Consider the following 24,763-nt stretch of genomic DNA (forward strand, 5'->3'; position numbering starts at 1 on the left):
GGCGTCATGAGGAAGGAAAATTGTGTGGATATATTGAAGCAACATCTCAAGACATCAGTCAGGAAGTTAAAGCTTGGTCGTAAATGGGTCTTCCAAATGAACAATGACCCCAAGCATACTTCCAAAGTTGTGACAACATGGCGTAAGGACAACAGTCAAGGTATTGGAGTGGCCATCACAAAGCCCTGACCTCAATCCTATAGAACATTTGTGGGCAGAACTGAAAAAGCGTGTGCAAGCAAGGAGGCCTACAACCTGTTTCAGTTACACCAGCTCTGTCAGGAGGAATAGGTCAAAATTTACCCAACTTATTGTGGGAACCTTGTGGAAAGCTACCCAAAACATTTGACCCAAGTTATACAATTTAAAGGCAATGCTACCAAATACTAATTCAGTGTATGTAAACTTCTGACCCACTGGGAATGTGATGAAAGAAATAAAAGCTGAAATAAATCATTTATTCTACTTTATTCTGACATTTCATTCTTAAAATAAAGTGGTGATCCTAACTGACCCAAGAAAGGGAATTTTTTACTTGGATTAAATGTCAGGAATTGTGAAAAACTGAGTTTAAATGTATTTGGCTAAGGTGTATGTAAACTTCTGACTTTAACTGTGTATCCAATGCAAAAAAACATCTACATTTAAAATGGTATTAACATTAATTTGCATACATTTCCATTAATTCACATATATTTCCACGGAAAGTTTCAACCTCTAAATATTCCCCAAAATGTGCATCCCTAGTAACAGGTGGACTCCAATCAAATTGTAGTGATATCTCAAGGATGATCAAAGGAAATGGGATGCATCTGAGCTCAATTTGAAGTGTCATAGCAAAGGGGTTTGAATACTGATGTAAATAAGGTTCTGTATTTCATTTTCAATAAATAAGCAAACATTTCTAAAAACATGCTGTCACTTTGTTATTATGGGGTATTGTGTGTAAAAAAAATAGATTTAATCCATTTTGAATTCAGGCTGTAACACAACAAAATGTGGAATAAGTCAACGGGAATGAATACTTTCTGAAGGTACTGTAGCTTCACCTAGAAGGAGCCTGCCTCCTTTGAACAGGTGAATGGCAATAGCACCCTCGAAGGGTGGCTTCTGTTCTATCAAACTGGCCACCTCTGCCGATGACTTGAAATCCGCAGCATCTCGAAGCTCACAGGTGTGACCCGCTGATTCAATGTGTGCCCTGAAATGAAAAGATTGTAGCTTACAGTTAGCTAGCACTATAGCTATATCTCGATGTGTAGGTTAACTGGATAGCTAGCTAGGTGGGAGCACTTCTTCTTCTATGGTATATTGGCAACCATTTAAATGTGCATTCCACCACCTACTGTGCGGGATGGAAACAGAATTCCCACCCAAAAAACAGAAATACTAGCAAAGAAATGACTTAAAATAAATAAAACAACTTCACTGTTATAAAAATAAACAGATCTGTTCCCTAGAGGCTCAAGGGGAGCCTGGAAGGGCGGGCGGGCCGTATTCTGGCGCCAGTACCCCTTGCTAGTCTTCAGATGTCAAATTCTTAAGTCCTAAAAACATTTCCGCCACAGCCACAATAATGTCCAGTTTCTTAGACTTCTTTGAGACTTGAGCCATACAGTTTATAACTGTGGCAATGAATGCCACAAAAATCTTCCTTTTTAACAAAGGGTATCTTTTGACTGACAGCAAACATTTACAACAGGCTGTGGTGGATCCACTACCTAGGATTACTTCACTAGGATTACTTGTTTTCTCAAATCTTTTAATCGCCTCCGCATAGGAGATTCGATTGGTCGCTCTAACTTTTGCCACCTCAAATTCCTTCACCCCAGGAACTCGGGATCATGATCCCCACCACAATTGCAACTCGTCCTTCTGCACAACGTTTTCAGTATACTCCATCCGTCTACACACACTTGAAACATTGCCAAAACCTTTACAGTTCTTACACTGCAGTAGTTTGGGAACAAAAGCTCTTACAACACATCTTACATAACCAAGCTTCACATGCATAGGTAGATGCTCTTTATCAAAAAACATAAGGACCGACAGAGACTTTCTTCTTTTTCTCCAGTCACCCAGCAGGTCAGACACCGGGCAACAACCACACCAGGAATTCTCTTCAGGTATTCAACCTGAACATCTGTGGTCACCCCTGAGATGACTCCTTTGACAGGTGCTCTACTCCGAAGTTCAAAGCACAAAACTTCTGTTGTTGGGATAATTTTGAGACCCATTGCAATCTTCCTCTGTTCTTCAGAAATACAATAAATCAAAATAAGACCACTCCTGGTCACTCTGACACAGTCCTGGTCACTCTGACAGTCACTCTGACACTTTTCCCAGCGTATTCTTCACCATTTGACACCTCAAACGGCTTTCCCACATACGCATCCTTACTCAACAAACGCATCCAAAGAAGATGTGAATCATTATCATTCATAGACGTATCCTCCACTCTCATTTTAGAGAGAATTTCCTTTTAGATCCAGTTTTCAAAACTACGGTTGTCCATTCAGGACATTCATCTTCACCAACTTTACTCGACTCGCTGTTTGATTTGAACTCAGCATCCACTTCCGCCATTTTACTCCACCTCCAATCTCTTATTAACAAAATACTTTAATTCCTGTATTCTGTTATGTTCGCTTCATCGGCAGTTCGGCACTGACATTTCTCCGGAAACAAACCCCCCTCTACCTCCTCATGTTAACATCAGTCTCTACGCGTTAATGTTTTTGATTGATCACGACTGATTCCCCGATGGGAGCGTTGATCCAGCTGATGCCAATACATTTGACAACCAATGACAGGTGAGGTGGGTACTAACCAGAATCGTGCATTTCGATAGATACATGGCTCTGGCACTGACCATTGAATGGGAATCATTGGCCAATACTGGGCATGTATTGCAGATCCAACATACTTATTGTATGCTAGGTAAATTGAGCTCCGGTCTCCAATATTTAATGATCCACATTTTCCTGACAGTGAGCTAGCTAGCACGTTAACGTTACTTCCTTATTTTCAAGACAACCCAAAAACTAGCTCGCTAACGTTACCTTATTCTCTCGGCTGTGGTGCAGTTTCCCGTTTTTGGACTGAGGCATGCAAGAAATAGCAATTTCATAGCTACACCCAGAGCTGTCTCTGTATTTACAATTTGAATAGAGGTTCGATGTAAAAATAATGTTCAATTAGTGTAGAGTTGCCTGAGTTACAGGCTGTTTATAGCTCATCCTGTTGACACCATGAGCTACGTCATCGTTGGCACACGTGGGACTGTTTACAAATGACAGTCCGTCTTTCGTAATGTTCCCCTGGAAACGAGGAACGCTCTCTCTGGCCCCTCCAGAAAAAGCCTAGCGACCTTTTAAAAAAAAACAATATAGCTATATAATTATTTATATGGCTATATTTATTAATTCGTTTCATTCCATTTTGAGTACTCTGATCTTCACTCATGACACTCTCTACTCAAAAGAAAGAGGAACTGCAAGCACTGCAGGAAGTGTTAGCATTGAATGGCTTCCTTTTCGACCAATAGATTATAAGCATGTTACCATTGTGGCCAATGGAGCTAGGCTAAAATACGACAGTGGGAGGAATTAAGATGACTCAACTATGTGCATCGAAACAGCGCAACAACTGCACGAATCACAAATTTGTAAAATGTAGGGATTGACTGCCTCAGTCGCTCAAACTGTCAGTAGTGTTATATGAAGTCGTTTAATCTGTTTATGTTATTCGGGAAAAAGCACAATTTAGACTGCTGAAGGAGCTTACAGTCACGCGCCAGTGCTGTGACAGGCAGTGTGAGTGTCAGTTTCATTACAGTTACGCGAGTAGCTAGTTTGCTAGATATTCTCTTTTCTGAACACATTGATTTAGTGTCAGGTCGAGCAAGAAAACTGTTAGGATAGGAGGCTAAATGGCAGACGTTGGAACGTGTGTCATTCATTAAAGGTACTGTATGCTACTTCTCAGTGTTATGATGCGAATCATCTTTCTAAAGCTAGCATGCCGATGTCATGAACCACACCAAACTTTGTAAGCTAGCTAATATTCCATGCCCTACTTAGCTATCTAAGAAAACAAGTATCTCTTAAACTGAACTGGACCATCCCGTTGTAGTTTCTCCAACATCTTAATGACATCATAACACCTAGTATTGTTGTATTTTTATCATCCCCTGTTCATTTTGTTTAGGTTTGACGTTTTTCCAGTGAACATTTCAAGTCAACAAGTCAGCTGAAGATGGCCAGCAGGAATGCCAGTGAGAGCACCCCTCTTTTGGACAGCAGCTCTGTGACTGTGAACAGGCCTGTGTCAGTGTTCCAGGGCAGAAGACTGGCATGTGCGACTATTCTGCTGGCAGAGTCATTGGAACGAGTGGCATTCTATGGCATCACTTCCAACCTGGTCCTTTTCCTCAACAGTAGCCCATTTTATTGGGAGGGAACTCAGGCCAGCCAGGCACCACTGATGTTCATGGGGGTTACATACCTGATCTCACCATTTGGTGGCTGGCTGGCTGATGCATATCTGGGAAAGTTCTGGACAATTGCTGGCAGTTTGATCCTGTACTTTCTTGGCATACTGTTTTTCCCATTTATCGCAAGTACAGACTCCCAGAATACCCTGTGTGGTGATGAAATGGCATTTCCAGTGCAACCGGCTGAGTGTTTGAGCACAAACGGTACCCTTCCAAGCAATGTGTCCTGCCCCACACGGGCACCTTACTGCGGGCCAGTGATCTACACTGCCCTTGTTCTCATTGCCCTTGGTGTGGGAACAGTGAAATCCAACATCACTCCATTTGGGGCAGACCAGGTACAGTATATCTTATGACTGAACAAAGCAATCTCTCTAAGATATGTTATGGAAACTTAATGAATGCTCAATGTATTATGCTTAACACTGTAGCTAATGCGATCCCGTCTAACACAGACTAATTTATAACACCTGAAAGGTTCTAACATGATCTTACTTTGGTCAGCCTTGTATATGGACAGGAAGGGTAATCGTGGAATAGGAAAAATGTTGATGTACTATGCCTGTCATCTCTACCACGATCACTCAATCCGCAAGACCCCTGCTAGTTGTAGCCATTGGCAATTTGCATCATGAGGTTTACATTTGGGTAATGCCATCAATCAGGTCAACACATCAGTCCTCTAAGGCTGAGAAGAATGCTAGATGAGTAATTTTACATCAACATAGGAAGCGAAACTCACATGTGTCTCATTCTTTTTCTCATCGAAATTAAGTATTAGGGCTACCTATAAGTCCCGCCATGAAGGAGGAAAGCCCATTTCAGTAGGAAATCTCTGAAAGGGGTCATTGTTATTCAAATCTAGCTAAACCAGGCTGGCCAAAATAGTTTTCAAAGAGGTGGTGACTTTGATTAGCACAGATTTCAATTCCATCGTCATATGATTTTCAATTGTTTTTGCTTGCCACATTTTTAGTGGGTGATTGATTTAGACACTTTCATTTTGATTGCTAAATGTTTCATGTTGGATACAAAAGTAATACTGGGGTAAAATGGTCATGCCATTGAGTAGAATTAGTTGTTCATCTTCAAAACATTATTAGATTAACCTATTCATGAGTTAGTGGACAGTCTTATTGCTTTTCACAAGGTTACTTCCCCTTTTTTGAAGCATGGAATAGAAGGAATATATTAGCACTGTAGGCTGCATCACATGGTAGTTATACACTCTTATTTTATTTTACCTATATTTAACTAGGCAAGTCAGTTAAGAACAAATTCTTATTTAATGCCATTGAATGATGAGATTTACAACAACATGTTTCCTATGATTAGGCCTACTGTTTTGTAGATGGCCATGCATGCCCATTTTGGGTCTAGCCTATTGAGTTTGATTATAATATTACAATTCAGTTTTCTTTCTAAAGTATGCTGATGGATTGCAGAGGTTGAATGATGATATTGGTTGCCATGACAAGCCCTTTTGCCTCACAGGTAAAAGATCGTGGCCCAGAGGCCACTCGCAGGTTCTTCAACTGGTTCTACTGGTGCATCAACCTAGGGGCCATCTTGTCCCTAGGTGGCGTGGCTTACATCCAGCAGAACATCAACTTCCAGTTGGGGTACATCATCCCAGCCGTGTGCCTGGGTGTCTCCTTCCTGGTGTTCCTGCTGGGGCGTACAGTCTTCATCAACAAGCCAGCTGACGGTAGTGCCTTCACTGATATGTTCAAGATCCTGGGTTACGCCTTCTGCACTGCACAGCCCAAAGAGCCCAACCTGCTACGGTAAGAGGGGCCAGCCAGATCACCATTGTGTTGCTCTTACTTAGTAGTACTATATCAGTAGCTGGATGTGGGCTAGATCAAGGGTGTGAATGAGGCTGGGCTCTCTCTGATCTCGATGGACACCCAATACTCTTAACTTTATAGCAAACATCTTCAAATCTTCTTTAGGATAAAAAAAAAAGGCTATGTGCTCCTGTTTGGCTCAGTTAGTAGAGTATTGTGCTTGCAACGCCAGGATTGTGGGTTCGATTCCCAGCAGCCCCCAAATGTAAAATGACAAAGTCGCTTTGGATAAAAGCATGTGTGTCTGTGTATGGTATCTTCTCTGGTCCAAGATCTCACCACTAGGTTTTGCTGGTAGCCCCTTATGTTAAACTTTTCTTTGATCCCCAGCCTGTACTGTAGAAGTTTCTTTTTTTCCCCTGGCATTCATCATCATTCGTTGTGGAGGAAAGTTATTCCAAAGTTCTGTTGCTTGACTTTGAACCTAAGTAGCACTATCAGTCCAAAAACTTGACATTGAATATTTTAAGTTGGTCAATCCTGCAGCCTTTCAAGAATTCCTTGTTAAGGCTTTTTATCCAGAGATGGGGATTATAGGCTTTAGTATATCATTTCTGCCCTTTCACTAGACGTGCTGTTATTTTAAAGGAGAGACATTCACAAAAAAGTCCTAATTAAGTCTCTTAACTCCAGAATTTAGTTGAATTGTAGCTGAGTTTATGGGATATTTATTAAATTATCAAAACATGGACTAACAACTTTGTATGTCTTTAAAGTTGTTAAAATGTGTTGAATTTCTTCTCTTGTAAAGGGCTAAACCGACTATGCTGGACGGTGCCAAGGTGACATATGGAGGGAGATTCCCTGAGGAGAAGGTGGAGGAGGTGAAAGCAATGCTTAAAGTTCTCCCGGTGTTCTTTGCTCTTATCCCATACTGGACTGTATACTTTCAGGTGAGACATTTATCTATTCCCCTCCTTTTGTTTTCATAGAACTAAGCAACGTGAATTACATCAGGATCAAGTACAGCAGGTTTTTTTCAGTGTTTTTGCAGGGAAAATGGCATCAGTTAAGAAATAGGAATTTTCTTTTCACTGTTCTGTAGATGCAGACAACATATTTCCTCCAGAGCCTACATCTAAGGATTCCTGACACCAGCACAGGCACCAACAGCAGTGACGGCACCCTCCAGGTAAACTCAAATTGAACCCCAGCTGATTTGCCTGCATGTGTGCTATGATTATTCCCACTAGGCAGAGATGTAATTTCAATATCTAGTTTTGATTTACACTTGGTTGAATTGTCAACTAATGTGAAATCATCCAAAACATTCACCATGTCATTGGATCTAGGTTAAACCGTTGATTCAACGGCATCACATTTAATTGTTTTGTTGAAATGACGTGGAAACAACATTGATTCAACCAGTCTTTGCCCAGTGGGTAGTCAATGTTGCTCTGACCAAATGCTAGAAAGCATAGTCTGTCACATTTTGGGCATTACTCAAACTTGAAGGTTAAATATCACGTTTTGTGTGTTGACAGACAGCCCCACAGGTCCAGTTGGCTGTCTCTGTCTAACCTGATTTAGAATGGGAAGGATTAGTTTCCCTGTAGAGTAGAGATGAGTCAGTAGGCCAGTGAAAAAGCATCAGAGACAACAGCTGGAAGCAGTCAAGGTTGCTAAACCCCTGAGGATTAAATCAAAAGTTTGACCCACTCCCTAATCACAGATAAACACCCTGGTTTTCTGTTGTCTCTCGTGCTTCGGTCAGACATTTTTTTCCCCTGGGTGATGCCTCTGACTAGACTAGGCCATATATCTTCTGTTGTAGTGTGTGTCCCATTATCTCCCAGGGAGTAGCTTATGTGAAGTGTTTGGTTAATCCACATCACATACTTTGACTACAAATGGTTAAGAGACTAGCACCTGTTTGCGTTTGTTTCTACTTTTAGATTCAAAGTCTGTCAGGCATTTGAACATACACATGCATAGGGTGGTAAGGGAAGTATGTAGAGTAAAATGTGAACTGAAACACTTTCTCGTTAACCACACATTCTATGGTGTTAACATCCACCATCTTAAAGGGGGAAATCCCCAGTTGAAACAATAACAAAACCTGTCCCTGCCACTGTTTCGATAAAAAGTTGAGGGATGGGGCTTGAGAAATGTAACCACTCTCAAATTCATAGACAGAGCTATGGATGCAAGGATTGACTATGCATGATAAACACTATAGTTTTAACCATGTTTTGAGGCAATAGTGGTTGTTTACTTTTACTTTGTATACAAACATTGGAGACAAATAGTCCTATATTTTGTGTTCTGATGGGGTACGACTGTTGAACTAAGCTCATGAGGCATTTATAAGTTATATTCTTCAAGATTCACTGGGTACGTATTCATTTTTATGTCTAAAAATGTATGTAGCAACTGCAGGTTTCCCCCTTTTTTTACAGATCTAAAAAGAGCAAACACATGCCACTTATTCTGTTTTCATTTGTATTTCAATACTATCTGTCAAAACAGCTTTCAGGTGACATGGCCATTTCTCAGCAAGTGATTTTATGAAATGGTCTTTACATTCAAGTATCATTTAAACAGGAAATGTTATTGTTTATTTTCATTCTCAGCATGTAGTATTTGTTTCCAGAAAAAGGAAGTGCTTTTACCATACTCTAAGCAGTCATCAAATTGAAAATGGAAGTGAGATCAGATATCTTTACCACAGTGATGTTGTGCGCCTTTAATTCTGGAGATACATTTGAGCTGTAATTTGCAGAGAATATATTTGTTTCATGAAATCATATCCTACTCTGATAGCTGAGAGCAGGTAGCCAGGGTAAGCTTGGCAAAGCAAAGGCAAGCAGTGAAGACATCAAAGCGGAAATGGAAGATTTTATATTACTGGCCAGAATAATAAATAAATTAGTTTTATAGTATTTTTCCCCTCCCAGTTAGTTTTAATGTGTAAGTGTTGAGGCAAGGCCAAATGTGTATAGTAGAGAGGCAGTTATGTGTGTTCTTTCTGGTTCAATTACTTTCTTGACAATTGCACATTGTAAGGTAATGGGCAGAAATGTCCAAAAGTGTAATAAGTAATTATTTAATTAATGCTAGTCTTCCAAAGTGCAGAGACTTCTTGAGTAAAAACCAACACTCTCAAAAGTTTGGTCCACCTGTGTTTTTAGGGTCACTTCTCTGCATACTCAGTCCAAGGGAAGAGTAGCTGCAGGATGAAGAGCCATTCCACTGTCTGGGCAGTTTTTCTGCTTAATTAATACTTACCGATGTTAATGTGCTCCCCCTCTGGTCGCTACTGGGCCACCTCTGCCAATCAAACTAGACTCACCCGGGTGCAAATACTTAGCACTCTTTCATGTTTTGGATATGATAATGAGGGGGGATGCACAATGTATAAATTACCAGCGGTTAGTCTAAGAAATGTAAATTCAATCAGGGAATAAACAGGACCATCAAATGTTTAAAACTAGATGGTTTGAGAGTTCAGGAGGCACTTAACGTTTGAATTGCAAAATAAATAAGGACTACGCCTTGCAGTTTCCTGTAGCATTTTCTTTCAATTGTAGGCTACGTTTCAAATAAAAGATTTTAAAAAACATGTTTTCCATGTTGATTCATTTGTTATCCAGTGTATTCATATGTATAATTTCATAGAATGTTTTGATGATGATGATAATAATTTCTCCATCTCTGGAATTTTGCTAACACTAATTGCTATTGCAAAAGTCTTGTTTATCATTTCACCAAAACATATTTGCTGCTGGGACAGTATGTTACCCACGTAACTCTGAATTATTCTAATACATGATTAATTGTTCTTTAGATGGTATTACCAGATTTAGTTTGTGTGCAATAGATTTTGTGAGATGTAAACTATACTTTAATTTTTATTTGAATATATTTATTTAACTTGAGTTTTGGTTCAGTTTTAGTTCTGTCCAGCTGAGGGCGCCAACACGGTGTCAAGGCCATCAGCACATCACTCCCTCACCCCTGAGGAACTGGACAGGAGTGCACTGACATTCTCTGTATTGTTTTCCATGCCTTGTGCACTTCTTGTAAATAGTTTCTCATGTTTGTCTTCTTCTGGATTCCTGACAGATCACATTCCGCTTCCCTGCCGCCTGGCTGACAATGTTCGACGCAGTGCTTATTCTCATGCTGATCCCTCTTAAGGACAAAGTGGTGGACCCCATCCTCAAACGCAGAGGCCTGCTGCCCTCCTCCCTCAAGAGGATCGCAGTGGGGATGTTCTTTGTCATGTGGTCAGCTGTGGCGGCTGGTGAGTGGAGTGCAACAGCTAATCCTTACTGTGTCTGGCATGTCTTGAGAGCCTGTCATGGTAGATCATGCAAGTAAATCTTCCATTTAAACCACCCCACATCCTCTTCAACCCACAGTTTCACAATGTCACAGTCATACTGTTCACCATAATAAATGTCACACATTTCAAATGTCACATGTTAGGGAAAAACCCATCTCCTTGATCTCATCTCTCAATGAGATGTTGCTGTTCCTTATTCTGTCGCTGAGAAGATGTCAGGGTCAGGAGTCATGACTCACGAGGCAAACAGGACAAGCAAGCCAATGTTGCTTTGCTTAAGCAGTATGACGTGCATGTTTAACATGTTCAATGACTTTTGAGAAGGGAAAGGATAGCAAGACAGGGATCATTTGTAAAAATTCAACGTTCGTACAACTTTATTTTTTAAAATGTAATTTGAGTGAAAGGGAGTGAAAGGGAAGTGGGATACCTAGTCAATTGTACAACTGAATGCATTCAACCCAACCCCTCAATCAGAGTGGTGCGCGGAGCTGCCTTAATCGACCTCCATGTCATCAGTGCCCATGGGAGCAGTTGTTGTTGGCGGTTAATTAACTGCCTTGCTCAGGGGCAGAACAACAGATTTTTATCTTGTCGGCTCGGGGATTCGATCCTTCAAGAACGATTCACACCCCTTGACTTTTTCCACATTTTGTTGTTGTAGCCTGAATTTAAAATTGATTAAATTGAGATTGTGTCACTGATCTACACACAATACCCCATAATGTAGATTATTATTATTTATTTTTTTACAAATTATTTAACAATTTAAAGCTGAAATGTCTTGAGTCAAGTATTCAACCTCTTTATTATGGCAAGCCTAAATAAGTTGCATGGACTCACTGTGTGCACTAGTGATTAACATGATTTTTGAATGACTACCCCATCTCTATACCCCACACATACAGATAATTGTAAGGTCCCCCAATCATGAAGTGAATTTCAAACACAGATTCAACCACAAAGACCAGGGAGGTTTTGCAATGCCTCCCAGACTGGATTTGACCTATTGGTAGACCTCTTTTTTTTAAAGCTGAAAGGACACTGAATGTCCCTCTGATCATGTTGAAGTTATCAATTATGCTTTGGATGATGTATCAATACTCTGTTGCCGGAGAGGAAGGAAACCGCTCAGAGATTTCACCATGAGGCCAATGGTGACTTTAAAACAGAGTTGAATGGCTGTGATAGGGGAACTGAGGATGGATTAACAACATTAGTTACTCCACAATACTAACCTAACTGACAGAGGAAAAAAAGAATAAAAGAACAGAATAAAAATCATCTAAAACGTGCATCTTGTTTGCAATAAGCCACTAAACTAATACTGCAAAAATGTGGCAAAATATATATTTTTGTCCTGAATACAACACATCACTGAGTACCACTCTTCGTATTCCTATATTGCTCCAGGGTGGCGCAGCATCTCAGTGCAAGTGGTGTCACTACAGTCCCTGGTTCGAATCCAGGCTATATCACAGCCGGCCGTGATTGTGCGTGGCCCAATTTGCCCAGCGTCATCCGGGTTTGGCCCGGGGTAGACCGTCATTGTAAATAAGAATTTGTTCTTAACTGACTTAAAGGTTAAATGTAATTTTTAAAAAAGGCAGCGTGGGATGTTCCCCAATTCCGGAAGGGGGACCGGAGTGAAAATGTTTGGGGTTTAGGATAAAAAAAATGAATAGAATAGAGCTAAGCACAGGCAAAATCCTTGAGGGGAAACTGGGAGATATTTACCATTTAGCAGGAATATATCGTAAAGCACAAGGCCAAATTTACACTGGAGTTTACTAAGACATTGTTCCTGAGTGGCCTAGTTAAAGTTTACTTAAATAGGCTTAAATCTATGGGAATACTTAAATGGCTGTCTAGCAATGATCAACAACCATCTTGACAGAGCTTGAAGAATTTTAAAAAGAATAATGGGCAAATGTACAATTCAGGTATACAAAGCTCGTACATGGAACCCAAACCGGCTGCGCGCGTGCGCTATCGTGCATGCACTTATTTTGTCCCCCTACACCAAACGCGATCACGACACACAGGTTAAAATATCAAAACAAACTCTGAACCAATGACATTAATTTGGGGAAAGGTCGAACAGCATTAAACATGTATGGCAATTTAGCTAGTTAGCTTGCACTTGCTTGCTAATTTGTCCTATTTAGCTAGCTTGCCGTTGCTAGCTAATTTGTCCTGGGATATAAACATTGAGTTGTTATTTTACCTGAAATTCACATGGTCCTCTACTCCGACAGTTAATCCACACATAAAACGGTCAACCGAATCATTTCTAGTCATCTCTCCTCCTTCCAGGCTTTTTCATCTTTGAACTTACAGTATATGGTGATTGGCATCTACACTTTGTCTTTCAATCACCCACGTAGGTATAACCAATGAGGAGATGGCACATGGGTACCTGCTTCTATAAACCAATGAGGAGATGGAAGAGGCAGGACTTGCAACGCGATCTGCGTCAGAAATAGGAATTACTTCTATTTTAGCCCTTGGCAACGCAGACGATCGTTGGCGCAATAATTGAATAACATGGATTTCTACATTTATTTTGCAACACTCGCGCACGCTATGTGTCCAGTCTGGTCAGCATGTTAGACTTACCCAAAAACACTCACGGCTGTAATTGCTGCAAAAGGTGATTAACACATATTGACTCTGTGTTTAATACTTATCTAATCAAGATTTCAGTGTTTTATTTTTCATTAATAAATCCTTTTCTTCCACTTTGAGAGTCGTGTGTAGATTGTTGACAATAGGACAAATCCATTTTAATCCCACTTTGTAACATAACAAAATGTTTAAAGTGTTGAGGGGTGTGAATACTTTTTGAAGGTATTGTATATTTGACCAGCACCACTGTCCTCTACAAAGAGGACCTGACCTTCACAGGGCTGTTTGTTCTTCATGTCGCAGCAGGTAGTCTGTCAAAGGTATTCAAAACACAGCTCTCTGGTAAGATGGTATCATACAGACTTGGGGAAAAAAACAAAAAGTGTACTTTGTTTTCTCATCCTTATATAGCATAGGGAGTAGATGGGATGCCATGCATCTTCTACTCTGGTCCTGTTTGACTGCAACCATAGAGCACTGCTCAGTCCAGTTACAGCCTGTGGATTATCTTTGAAATAGACCCAGCCTAGTCTGTCACTGGCTGCTGCATTGATGTATTCAGGCTAAAATATTTTGATTGAGACATTCCTTTTCTCAAATCAGTGGCACACTTGAGAACCAATGCACGTATTAATGTCACAAATGTTATTTGTCACATGTGCAGAGTACAGGTGTAGAACTTTACAGTGAAATGCTTACTTACAAGCCCTTAACCAACAATGCAGTTAAAGAAAAAAAGTTAACTATTTACTAAAATAACAGTAATAAAATACAAAATAAGTAGTAGCAATAAAATAGTGGTAGAGAGGCTATATACAGGGGCTACCAGTACAGAGTCAATGTGCGGGGGCACTGGTTAGATGAGGTAATATGTACAGGTAGAGCGAAAGTGACTATGCGTGGATAATAAACAGTAGCACCAGTGTAAAACTGGGTGGTGGAGGAAAATAGTCTGGGTATCCATTTGATTAGCTGTTCAGGAGCCTTATGGCTTGGGGGTAGAAATTGTTAAGAAGCCTTTTGGACCTAGACTTGGCGCTCCGGTAATGCTTGCCATGCGGTAGCAGAGAGAACAATCTATGACTAGGGTAGCTGGAGTCTGACAATTTTTAAGGCCTTCCTGACACCACTTGGTATAGAGGTCCTGGATGGCAGGAAGCTTGGCCCCAGTGATGTATTGGGCCGTACGCACTACCCTCTGTTCTGCTATTTTTTTGTTTTTACCTTTATTTAACTAGGCAAGTCAGTTAAGAACAAATTCTTATTTTCAATGACGGCCTAGGAACAGTGGGTTAACTGCCTGTTCAGGGGCAGAACGACAGATTTGTACCTTGTCAGCTTGGGGGTTTGAACTTGCAACCTTCCGGTTACTAGTCCAACACTCTAACCACTAGGCTACCCTGCCGCCCCATGCGGCCAGAGGCTGAGCAATTGCCATACCAGGCAGTGAAGCAACCAGTTAGGATGCTCTCGATGGTACAGCTGCCAAATCTTTTCGTCTCCTGAGGGGGAATAGGTGTTGTCTGCCCTCTTCACGGCTGTCTTTGTGTGTTTGGACCGTTAGTTTGTTGGTGATGTGGACACCAAGGAACTTGGAGCTCTCAACCTGCTCCACAACAGCCCTGTCAATGAGAATGGTGGTGTGCTCGTTCCTCCTTTTTCTGTAGTCCACAATCATCTCCTTTGTCTTGATCACGTTGAGGGAGAGGTTGTTATCCTGGCACCACACTGCCAGGTCTCTGACCTCCGCCCTATAGGCTGTCTCACCGTTGTTGGTGATCAGACCTACCACTTGTGTCACCGGCAATCTTAATGATGGTGTTGGAGTCGTGCAATAATAAGTGAACAGGGAGTACAGGAGGGGACTGAGCACACACCCCTGAGGGGCCCCCGTGTTGAGGATCAGCATGGTGGATGTGTTGTCACCTACCCTTACCACCTGGGGGCGGCCCGTCAGGAAGTCTAGGATCCAGTTGCAGAGGGAGGTGTTTAGCTCCAAGATCCTTAGCTTAGTAATGAGCTTTAATGGCACTATGGTGTTGAATGCTGAGCGGTAGTCAATGAATAGCATTCTCACATAGGTGTTCCTTTTGTCCAGGTGGGAAAGGGCAGTGTGAAATGCAATAGAGATTGCATCATCTGTGGATCTGTTGGGGCGGTATGCAAATTGGAGTGGGTCTAGGGTTTCTGGGATAATGGTGTTGACCGATGTGAGTGCTACAGGATAGTACCTTTGCTTTCTTGGGCACAGGGACCATGGTGGTCTGCTTGAAACATGTTGGTTATACAGACTCAGTCAGGTGAGAGGTTGAAAATGTCAGTGAAGAAACTTACCAGTTGGTCAGCGCATGCTCGGAGTACACGTCCTGGTAATCTGTCTGGCCTTGCGGCCTTGTGAATATTGACCTGTTTTAAGGTCTTACTCACATCGGCTATGGAGAGCATGATCACAGTTGTCTGGAACAGCTGAACTCGTCTGGTAGGCTTGTGTCAATGGGCAGCTTGCGACTGTGCTTCCCTCTGTAGTCCGTAATAGTTTGCCACATCCAACAAGCATCGTACTACACCGGCTCCATCTTCCTCCTGTATTGACGCTTTGCCTGTGATGGTTCATCGGAGGGCATTGCAGGACTTCTTATAAGCGTCCGGGTTAGAGTCCCGCTCCTTGAAAGCGGCATCTCTACCCTTTAGCTCAGTCCAGATGTTGCCTGTAATCCATAGCTTCTGGTTGTGGAATGTATGTATGTATGTATGTATGTATGTATGTATGTATGTATGTATGTATGTATGTATGTATGTATGTATGTATGTATGTATGTATGTATGTATGTATGTATGTATGTATGTATGTATGTATGTATGTATGTATGTATGTATGTATGTATGTATGTATGTATGTATGTATGTATGTATGTATGTATGTATGTATGTATGTATGTATGTAATGTATGTATGTATGTATGTATGTATGTATGTATGTATGTATGTATGTATGTATGTATGTATGTATGTATGTATGTATGTATGTATGTATGTATGTATGTATGTATGTATGTATGTATGTATGTATGTATGTATGTATGTATGTATGTATGTATGTATGTATGTATGTATGTATGTATGTATGTATGTATGTATGTATGTATGTATGTATGTATGTATGTATGTATGTATGTATGTATGTATGTATGTATGTATGTATGTATGTATGTATGTATGTATGTATGTATGTATGTATGTATGTATGTATGTATGTATGTATGTATGTATGTATGTATGTATGTATGTATGTATGTATGTATGTATGTATGTATGTATGTATGTATGTATGTATGTATGTATGTATGTATAGTCACTGTGGGGATGACGTCATAGATACACTTATTGATGAAGCCAGTGACTGATGTGGTGTACTCTTCAACATGTTCCAGTCTGTGCTAGCAAAACAGTCCTGTAGCTTAGCATCTGCGTCATCTGGCACTTCCTTATTGAGTGAGTCACTGGTACTTCCTGGTTTAGTTTTTGCTTGTAGGCAGGAATCAGGAGGATAGAGTTAGTCAGATTTGCCAAATGGAGGGCGAGGGAGAGCCTTCTACGCTAAGCATCTCTGTGTGGAGTAAAGGTGGTCTAGAGTTTTTATTTAAATGTTTTTTTTCTGGTTGTACATTCACTTCTTATGGTATAGGGGACGCTTGTGTCTCACTTGGCCAAAAGCCAGGGAAAATGCAGTGCGGGAAATTCAAATATAAGGATAAAATCAAACTTTCATTAAATCACACATGTAAGATACTAAATTAAAGCTACACTCGTTGTGAATCCAGCCAACATGTCAGATTTTAAAAAGGCGGAAGCATAAGCTTTTCGGCGAAAGCATAAGAAGCTATTATCTGATGATGGCACAACAGTAAACAAAGTAGCATATTTCAACCCTGCAGGCGCTACACAAAACATAGAAATAAAATATAAAACATGCCTTACCTTTGACGAGCTTCTTTTGTTGGCACTCCAATATGTCCCATAAACATCACAATTAGTCATTTTTTCGATTAATTCCATCTATATATATCCAAAATGTCAATTTATTTGGCGCGTTTGATCCAGAAAAAAACAGCTTTCAAATTGCGCAAAGTCACTACAAAATATTTCAAAAGTTACCTGTAAACTTTGCCAAAACATTTCAAACTGCTTTTGTAATACAACTGTAGGTATTTTTAAACGTTAATAATCGATCAAATTGAAGACGGGTCTATCTGTTTTCAATAGAGGACGAGCGGAAACTAACGCTACTTTTCAAGTCTTGCGCAACTCTCAACAGTGTTACCCATTTCCTAGTTGGCACTACTTCTTCATTGCACAAAGGAATAACCTCAACTAAATTCCAAAGACTGGTGACATCCAGTGGAAGCGGTACGAACTGAAAACAAGTGCTTAAGAAATGTCGTTTCCCAAGGAGAGCTCACTGAACAGACAGACCTAAAAAAAAAAAAAAAAATCTGAACGGTTAGTCCTCGGGTTTTGCCTGCTACATAAGTTCTGTTATACTCAGACATGATTCAAACAGTTTTAAAAACGTGTGTTTTCTATCCAAATCTACTAATAATATGCATATCTTATATTCTTGGCATGAGTAGCAGGAAGTTGAAATTGGGCACGCTATTTATCCAAAAGTGCTGCCCCCTATACCTTAAGAAGTTAATATGGTGGTAGAAATGAGGCAAAATGTATAAGTTTCCGTGCATTGAAGTCCCGGGCCACTAGGAGCGCTGCCTTTGGATGAGCATTTTCTTCTTTGCTTATGGGGTTATACAGCTTGTTGAGTGTCGTCTTAGTGCCGGCATCGGTTTGTGGTGGGAAATGGATAAACTCTCTTGGTAAATAGTGTGGTCTACAGCTTATAATGAGATGCTCTTCCTCAGGCGGGCCAAACCTCGAGACAGACAAAATCTAATATTCAGGCTATGTCTATTTACAAATAGACACAGACCGCCACCCCTCGTCTTACCGGAGGCAGCTGTTCTATATTGCCGATGCACTGAAAACCCTGCCAAGCTGTATGTTATCCATGTTGTCGTTCAGCCACGACTTGGTGAAACATAACATTCGTTTTTAATGTCCTGTTGGTAGGATAGTCTTGATCAGAGCTCATCCATTTTGTTATCCAATGATTGCACATTGGCTAATAGCAGTGGTGTAAAGTACTTAAGTAAAAAATACTTGAAAGTACTATGTAAGTAATTTTGGTTAGCTGTACTTTACTATTTATATTTGACTACTTGTACTTCTACATTCCTTAAGAAAATATTGTACTTTTTACTCCATACATTTTCTTTGAATGCTTAGCAGGACATGAAAATAGTCAAATTCACAGACTTATCAGCTGAACATCCCTGGTTAGCCCTACTACCTCAGATCTGGCGGACTCACTTAACATACATGCTGTTGGAGTGTGCCCCTGGCTTTCCGTAAATTTAAAAACCAATAAAATGGTGCCATCTTGTTTGCTTAATATGTGACCGACCGGCTCAAATTGGTCTTAAAAGTGGATAAAAGTGGAGACTCTTAGCTACAAAATTGTATATCATACACTACAGTTGAGGAACAATGGGAAAGTTATTTTGCTTTGAAAGTTGATGAACTTGTAAACTCACTTTTGTGGAAATGGCCTTTGAATGTTTTGGTACTATTGGAGAGCCTTTTGTCTACATCCATTCAGCATCGTTCACACCCTCTTAAGCTTTAGCCCCACCCATCTCTTTAATGGTTGATCCAAACTCTCAAAAAAACAGCAGTCAAATCAAATCAAATCAAATTTTATTTGTCACATACACATGGTTAGCAGATGTTAATGCGAGTGTAGCGGAATGCTTGTGCTTCTAGTTCCGACAATGCAGTCATAACCAGCAAGTAATCTAGCTAACAATTCCAAAACTACCTTAGACACAAGTGTAAGGGGATAAAGAATATGTACATAAAGATAAATGAATGAGTGATGGTACAGAGCGGCATAGGCAAGATACAGTAGATGGTATTGAGTACAGTATATACATATGAGTATGTAAACAAAGTGGCATAGTTAAAGTGGCTAGTGATACATGTATTACATAAAGATGCAGAAGATGGAGTACAGTATATACGTATACATATGAGATGAATAATGTAGGGTATGTAAACATTATATTAGGTAGCATTGTTTAAAGTGGCTAGTGATATATTTTACATAATTTCCCATCAATTCCCATTGTTAAAGTGGCTGGAGTTGAGTCAGTGTGTTTTGCAGCAGCCACTCAATGTTAGTGGTGGCTGTTTAACAGTCTGATGGTCTTGAGATAGAAGCTGTTTTTCAGTCTCTCGGTCCCAGCTTTGATGCACCTGACCTCGCCTTCTGGATGATAGCGGGGTGAACAGGCAGTGGCTCGGGTGGTTGTTGTCCTTGATGATCTTTATGGCCTTCCTGTGACATCGGGTGGTGTAGGTGTCCTGGAGGGCAGGAAGTTTGACCCCGGTGATGCGTTGTGCAGACCTCACTACCCTCTGGAGAGCCTTACGGTTGTGGGCGGCCCAACAGGATGCTCTCGATTGTGCATCTGTAGAAGTTTGTGAGTGCTTTTGGTGACAAGCCGAATTTCTTCAGCCTCCTGCTGCGCCTTCTTCACGATGCTGTCTGTGTCGGTGGACCAATTCAGTTTGTCTGTGATGTGTACGCCGAGGAACTTAACTTACTACCCTCTCCACTACTGTTCCATCGATGTGGATAGGGGGGTGTTCCCTCTGCTGTTTCCTGAAGTCCACAATCATCTCCTTAGTTTTGTTGACGTTGAGTGTGAGGTTATTTTCCTGACACCACACTCCGAGGGCCCTCACCTCCTCCCTGTAGGCCGTCTCGTCGTTGTTGGTAATCAAGCCTACCACTGTTGTGTCGTCCGCAAACTTGATGATTGAGTTGGAGGCGTGCGTGGCCACGCAGTCGTGGGTGAACAGGGAGTACAGGAGAGGGCTCAGAACGCACCCTTGTGGGGCCCCAGTGTTGAGGATCAGCGGGGTGGAGATGTTGTTGCCTTCCCTCACCACCTGGGGGCGGCCCGTCAGGAAGTCCAGTACCCAGTTGCACAGGGCGGGGTCGAGACCCAGGGTCTCGAGCTTGATGACGAGCTTAGAGGGCACTATGGTGTTAAATGCCGAGCTGTAGTCGATGAACAGCATTCTCACATAGGTATTCCTCTTGTCCAGATGGGTTAGGGCAGTGTGGTTGAGATTACATCGTCTGTGGACCTATTTGGGCGGTAAGCAAATTGGAGTGGGTCTAGGGTGTCAGGTAGGGTGGAGGTGATATGGTCCTTGACTAGTCTCTCAAAGCACTTCATGATGACGGAAGTGAGTGCTACGGGAAGGTAGTCGTTTAGCTCAGTTACCTTAGCTTTCTTGGGAACAGGAACAATGGTGGCCCTCTTGAAGCATGTGGGAACAACAGACTGGGATAGGGATTGATTGAATATGTCCGTAAACACACCAGCCAGCTGGTCTGCGCATGCTCTGAGGGCGCGGCTGGGGATGCCGTCTGGGCCTGCAGCCTTGCGAGGGTTAACACGTTTAAATGTTTTCCTCACGTCGGCTGCAGTGAAGGAGAGTCCGCATGTTTTGGTTGCAGGCCGTGTCAGTGGCACTGTATTGTCCTCAAAGCGGGCAAAAAAGTGATTTAGTCTGCCTGGGAGCAAGACATCCTGGTCCGTGACTGGCTGGTTTTCTTTTTGTAATCCGTGATTGACTGTAGACCCTGCCACATACCTCTTGTGTCTGAGCCGTTGAATTGAGATTCTACTTTGTCTCTAAACTGACGCTTAGCTTGTTTGATTGCCTTGCGGAGGGAATAGCTACACTGTTTGTATTCGGTCATGTTTCCGGTCACCTTGCCCTGATTTAAAAGCAGTGGTTCGCGCTTTCAGTTTCACGCGAATGCTGCCATCAATCCACGGTTTCTGGTTTGGGAATGTTTTAATCGTTTAACCACTCAAGCGCCCAAGCTAACTTGCTAGCTACTTCCAGACATCTAAGTGAGAGAGAGAGAACAGCTCACTGAACATTACTCGCCCAAGCAGAGCTGGTTAGGCTGTTATGTTATCCAGAGCGTTGGTGACTGCAACTGTGCTGTCAGATTGTCCATTCGTAAATTCAGAGCGTTTCGCGTTTACTGACACTGGCCATATTCAATCGGTGTTGAGTGTAAATGCATAGGTTATTCTGCGCTCTCTGGCACACTCGGACGAGAGTGCTCTGTAATCGGAGTTGATGGCCAGACTGAATTTACGAAGGCACCCGAAATGGTTGCTTGCACAGTGGAGCTAGCTAGGTAAACAATGAACGATAATCACAACTCATGGCGTTACCACCCTGCATGAATCTGCAGGTAGCTAACATCCAGGTAAATTTAAATTATCATACTCGAATTCCACTGAGAGCAACACTTATGCAGTTTTAATACACAATATGTGTTTTTTTTTACACGTTAGACAGGATTACCTAGACATACTGACCAGCTCAAATAGACAGAAGTGTGCAAAATGGTAGACCAATCCAAACTCATCTCTCGGCATCTCAGCCAATCATGGCAAGTGGGAAGGTTGCTCCATTTTTCTTTGGCTAACCAACTAGGCTCGTAATTGAACAATTTTATTCGTATTTACAGACGGCATACAAGTTTGTTTTTAAAGGCACATGAAAGTTCACATGTTCAAGAAGGCATTTCTGCCAAAAGACACATTTTGATTTAAAAAATGTAAACGTTTTTTCTAATGGCTCTCCTGTGAAGTAGTGACCCGCGACATACGCCTAGTTTCCTGAAGCGTATCACATAAGGATTTTTTTTTTTTACACTTGATACTTGTATATTTTAGCAATTACTATTACTTTTGATGCTTAAGTATATTTTAGACCAAATACTCTTATACTTAAGTAGAATATTACTGGGTGACTTTTACTGGAGTCATTTTCTATTAAGGTATCTTTATTTTTACTCAAGTATGACAGTTTGGTTCCACTGGCTAATAGGGCCGATGGTAGAGGGGGATTATTCACTCGCCGTCAGGTCCTTACAAGGCACCCCAACTTACGTCCCCAATATCTCTTCTTCCTGCGAATTACAGGGATTTGGGCCTTGTCAGGTGTCCGAAGTAAATCCTCTGACTCCGACTCGTTAAAGAAAAAATCTTTGCCTGGCATGATGTGAGTAATCACTGTCCTGATTTCCAGAAGCTGTTTTCGGTCATAAGAGACAATGGCAGAAACATTATGTACAAAATAAGTTAGAAATATCGCAAGAAAACACAATCGCACAATTGGTTAGGAGCCCATAAAATGGCAGCCATCTCTTCCGGCACAATCATAACAATCCATGTGATTGGAAAACTTTTACCACAACCAGGATGTCTTTCCTCCATACATTTTCACTACGCATATGAGCACATTAAATGTGCTGGTGTCCGCTATGACCTTGGATGGTGGGACAATGGCTTTTTAATTCCCAGCTGAACACCGTTAACAGCCTTTTTGTAGAGGATAATTCGTATCTAGTGTGGCGTAAATATTGTTTACAGTTGCTTTAAACATGCCCACACACACAGTCCAAGTAGTCATTGCTTTATACTTAGTGCATTCTGAAATATTCAGACCCCTTACATTTTTCCACATTTTGTTACGTTACAGCCTTATTCTAAAGTGTATCATTGTTTTTTTCCTCATCGATCTACACACAGTACCCCATAATGACAAAGCAAAAACAGGTTCAGACATTTTTGCAAATGTGTGTATATACACCATTTTTTTTTATGCATTTACATAAATATTCAGACTCTTTACTCACTACTTTGTTGAAAAAACTTTGGCAGTGATTACAGCCTCGAGTCTCCCCTGTGATGTTCGATCGGGTTCAAGTCTGGGCTCTGGCTGGGCCACTCAAGGACATTCAGAGACTTGTCCCGAAGCCAATCCTGCATTGTCTTGGCTGTATGCTGAGAGTCGTTGTGTGCTTGGAGTCGTTGTCCTGTTAGGTGAGATCCTGAGCGCTCTGGAGCAGGTTTTCATCAAGGATCTCGCTCTCTGTACTTTGCTCTTGTTCATCTTTCCCTTGAGCCTGACTGGTCTCCCAGTCCCTGCCCTTGTAAAACATCCCCACAGCATGATGCTGCCTCCACCATGCTTCACCGTAGGGATGGTGCGAGGTTTCCTCCAGACGTGACACCTGGCATTTAGGCCAAAGAGTTCAATGTTGGTTTCATCAGACCATAGAATCTTGTTTCTCATGGTTTGAGAGTCCTTTAGATGCCTTTTAGCAAACTCCAAGTGAGCTGTTGTGCCTTACTGAGGTGTGGCTTCCGTCTGGCCAACTCTACTATAGTAGGCCTGATTGGTAGAGTGCTGCAGAAATTGTTGTCCTTCTGGAAGGTTCTCCCATCTCCACAGAGGAACTCTGGACCTTTTTCAAAGTGTTAATTGGGTTCTTGGTCACCTTCCTGACCAAAGCCCTTCTCCCCCGATTGCTCAGTTTGGCCGTGCGGCCAGCTCTATGAAGAGTCTTGATGTTTCCAAACTTCTTCCATTTTAAGAATGATGGAGGCCACTGTGTTCTTGGGGAACTGCAATGCTGCAGACATTTTTTGCTGCACTTCCCCAGATCTGTGCCCGACAGTGCAGTCTCGGAGCACTACGGACAATTCCTTCAACCTCATGGCTTGGTTTTTGCTCTGACATGCACTGTCAACTGTGGGACCTTGTATAAGATGTGCCTTTTCCAAATAATGTCCAATCAATTGAATTTACCACAGGTGGACTCCAATCAAGTTGTAGAAACATTTCAAGGATGATCAATGGAAACGGGATGCACCTGAGCTCAATTTCGAGGCTCATAGCAAAGGGTCTGAATACTCATGTAAAACTGTTTTTCATTTTTAATACACTTGCAAAAATTTGTCATTGTGGGGTATTGTGTGTAGATTAATGAGGACATTTTTTAGAATTGGGCGTTAACATAACAAAATGTGGAAAAAGAGGTCTGAATTATTTTCTGAATGCACTGTATTTTCTTCATGCAGATTCTAGTATATTTTCATAAAAATGTTTTGCCAATTGAAACATATCTACTGTAAATGTTTTCAATTAAAATATTCAAAAAGAAAGAAATGGCTTCTAAGCAAAGACAAATTCCCAAGCAAGAAATGTGTTTGGACTCTCTGGGAGTGGTATGACTGTGGAGGGGAAAACTGAAAATTAGCTGCTATTGGCAGAGAGGTTTGGAACTCTTATTGCTTTATTAACCAATTTACAGCCTGTTGAAGTCATAAGGTAGGCCAAAACTCCATCCCACCAAACAGGCTGAAATTGCAGGTGTTCTTTTGAAACAGATCTTACACTAAAAGGGCATTATCATTTTCACAGTATTATTCCAACCTCTTGTGTGGAAATGTGTATACTTGTGTGTAGATTAATTTTAATTTAATTTTTATTTTTTTTATT

General features: G+C 41.3%; 2 protein-coding genes across 7 annotated transcripts in view; one reads left to right on the forward strand and one right to left on the reverse strand.

The window, feature by feature from the left end:
• glt1d1 (glycosyltransferase 1 domain containing 1) overlaps positions 1 to 3,481 on the reverse strand; it is a 39,198-nt gene extending 35,717 nt beyond the window's left edge. For 3 of the 4 annotated variants that reach the window (XM_021621370.2, XM_021621368.2, XM_021621371.2), the window contains exons 1-2: positions 3,063 to 3,481; positions 1,026 to 1,201 (exon numbers count right to left, since the gene is read on the reverse strand). In XM_021621370.2, coding sequence (XP_021477045.2) covers positions 1,026 to 1,201; positions 3,063 to 3,130 — 244 coding nt within the window. In that variant the 5' untranslated portion in view covers positions 3,131 to 3,481. The remainder of the gene's footprint in view (positions 1 to 1,025; positions 1,202 to 3,062) is intronic. The other variant, XM_021621369.2, reaches the window with a different exon arrangement.
• The window catches only part of slc15a4 (solute carrier family 15 member 4), a 44,515-nt gene continuing 22,432 nt past the window's right edge, over positions 2,681 to 24,763 (forward strand). The window contains exons 1-6 of one of the 3 annotated variants that reach the window (XM_036935789.1): positions 2,681 to 2,813; positions 4,210 to 4,833; positions 5,990 to 6,282; positions 7,097 to 7,238; positions 7,391 to 7,477; positions 10,411 to 10,591. In XM_036935789.1, coding sequence (XP_036791684.1) covers positions 4,258 to 4,833; positions 5,990 to 6,282; positions 7,097 to 7,238; positions 7,391 to 7,477; positions 10,411 to 10,591 — 1,279 coding nt within the window. In that variant the 5' untranslated portion in view covers positions 2,681 to 2,813; positions 4,210 to 4,257. Of the gene's footprint in view, positions 2,814 to 3,601; positions 3,967 to 4,209; positions 4,834 to 5,989; positions 6,283 to 7,096; positions 7,239 to 7,390; positions 7,478 to 10,410; positions 10,592 to 24,763 lie in introns of those variants that run through there. The other 2 variants (XM_021621374.2, XM_021621373.2) reach the window with 2 other exon arrangements.

The sequence above is a fragment of the Oncorhynchus mykiss genome, chromosome 11, assembly GCF_013265735.2.
Source record: "Oncorhynchus mykiss isolate Arlee chromosome 11, USDA_OmykA_1.1, whole genome shotgun sequence".
Taxonomy (NCBI): Eukaryota; Metazoa; Chordata; class Actinopteri; order Salmoniformes; family Salmonidae; genus Oncorhynchus; species Oncorhynchus mykiss.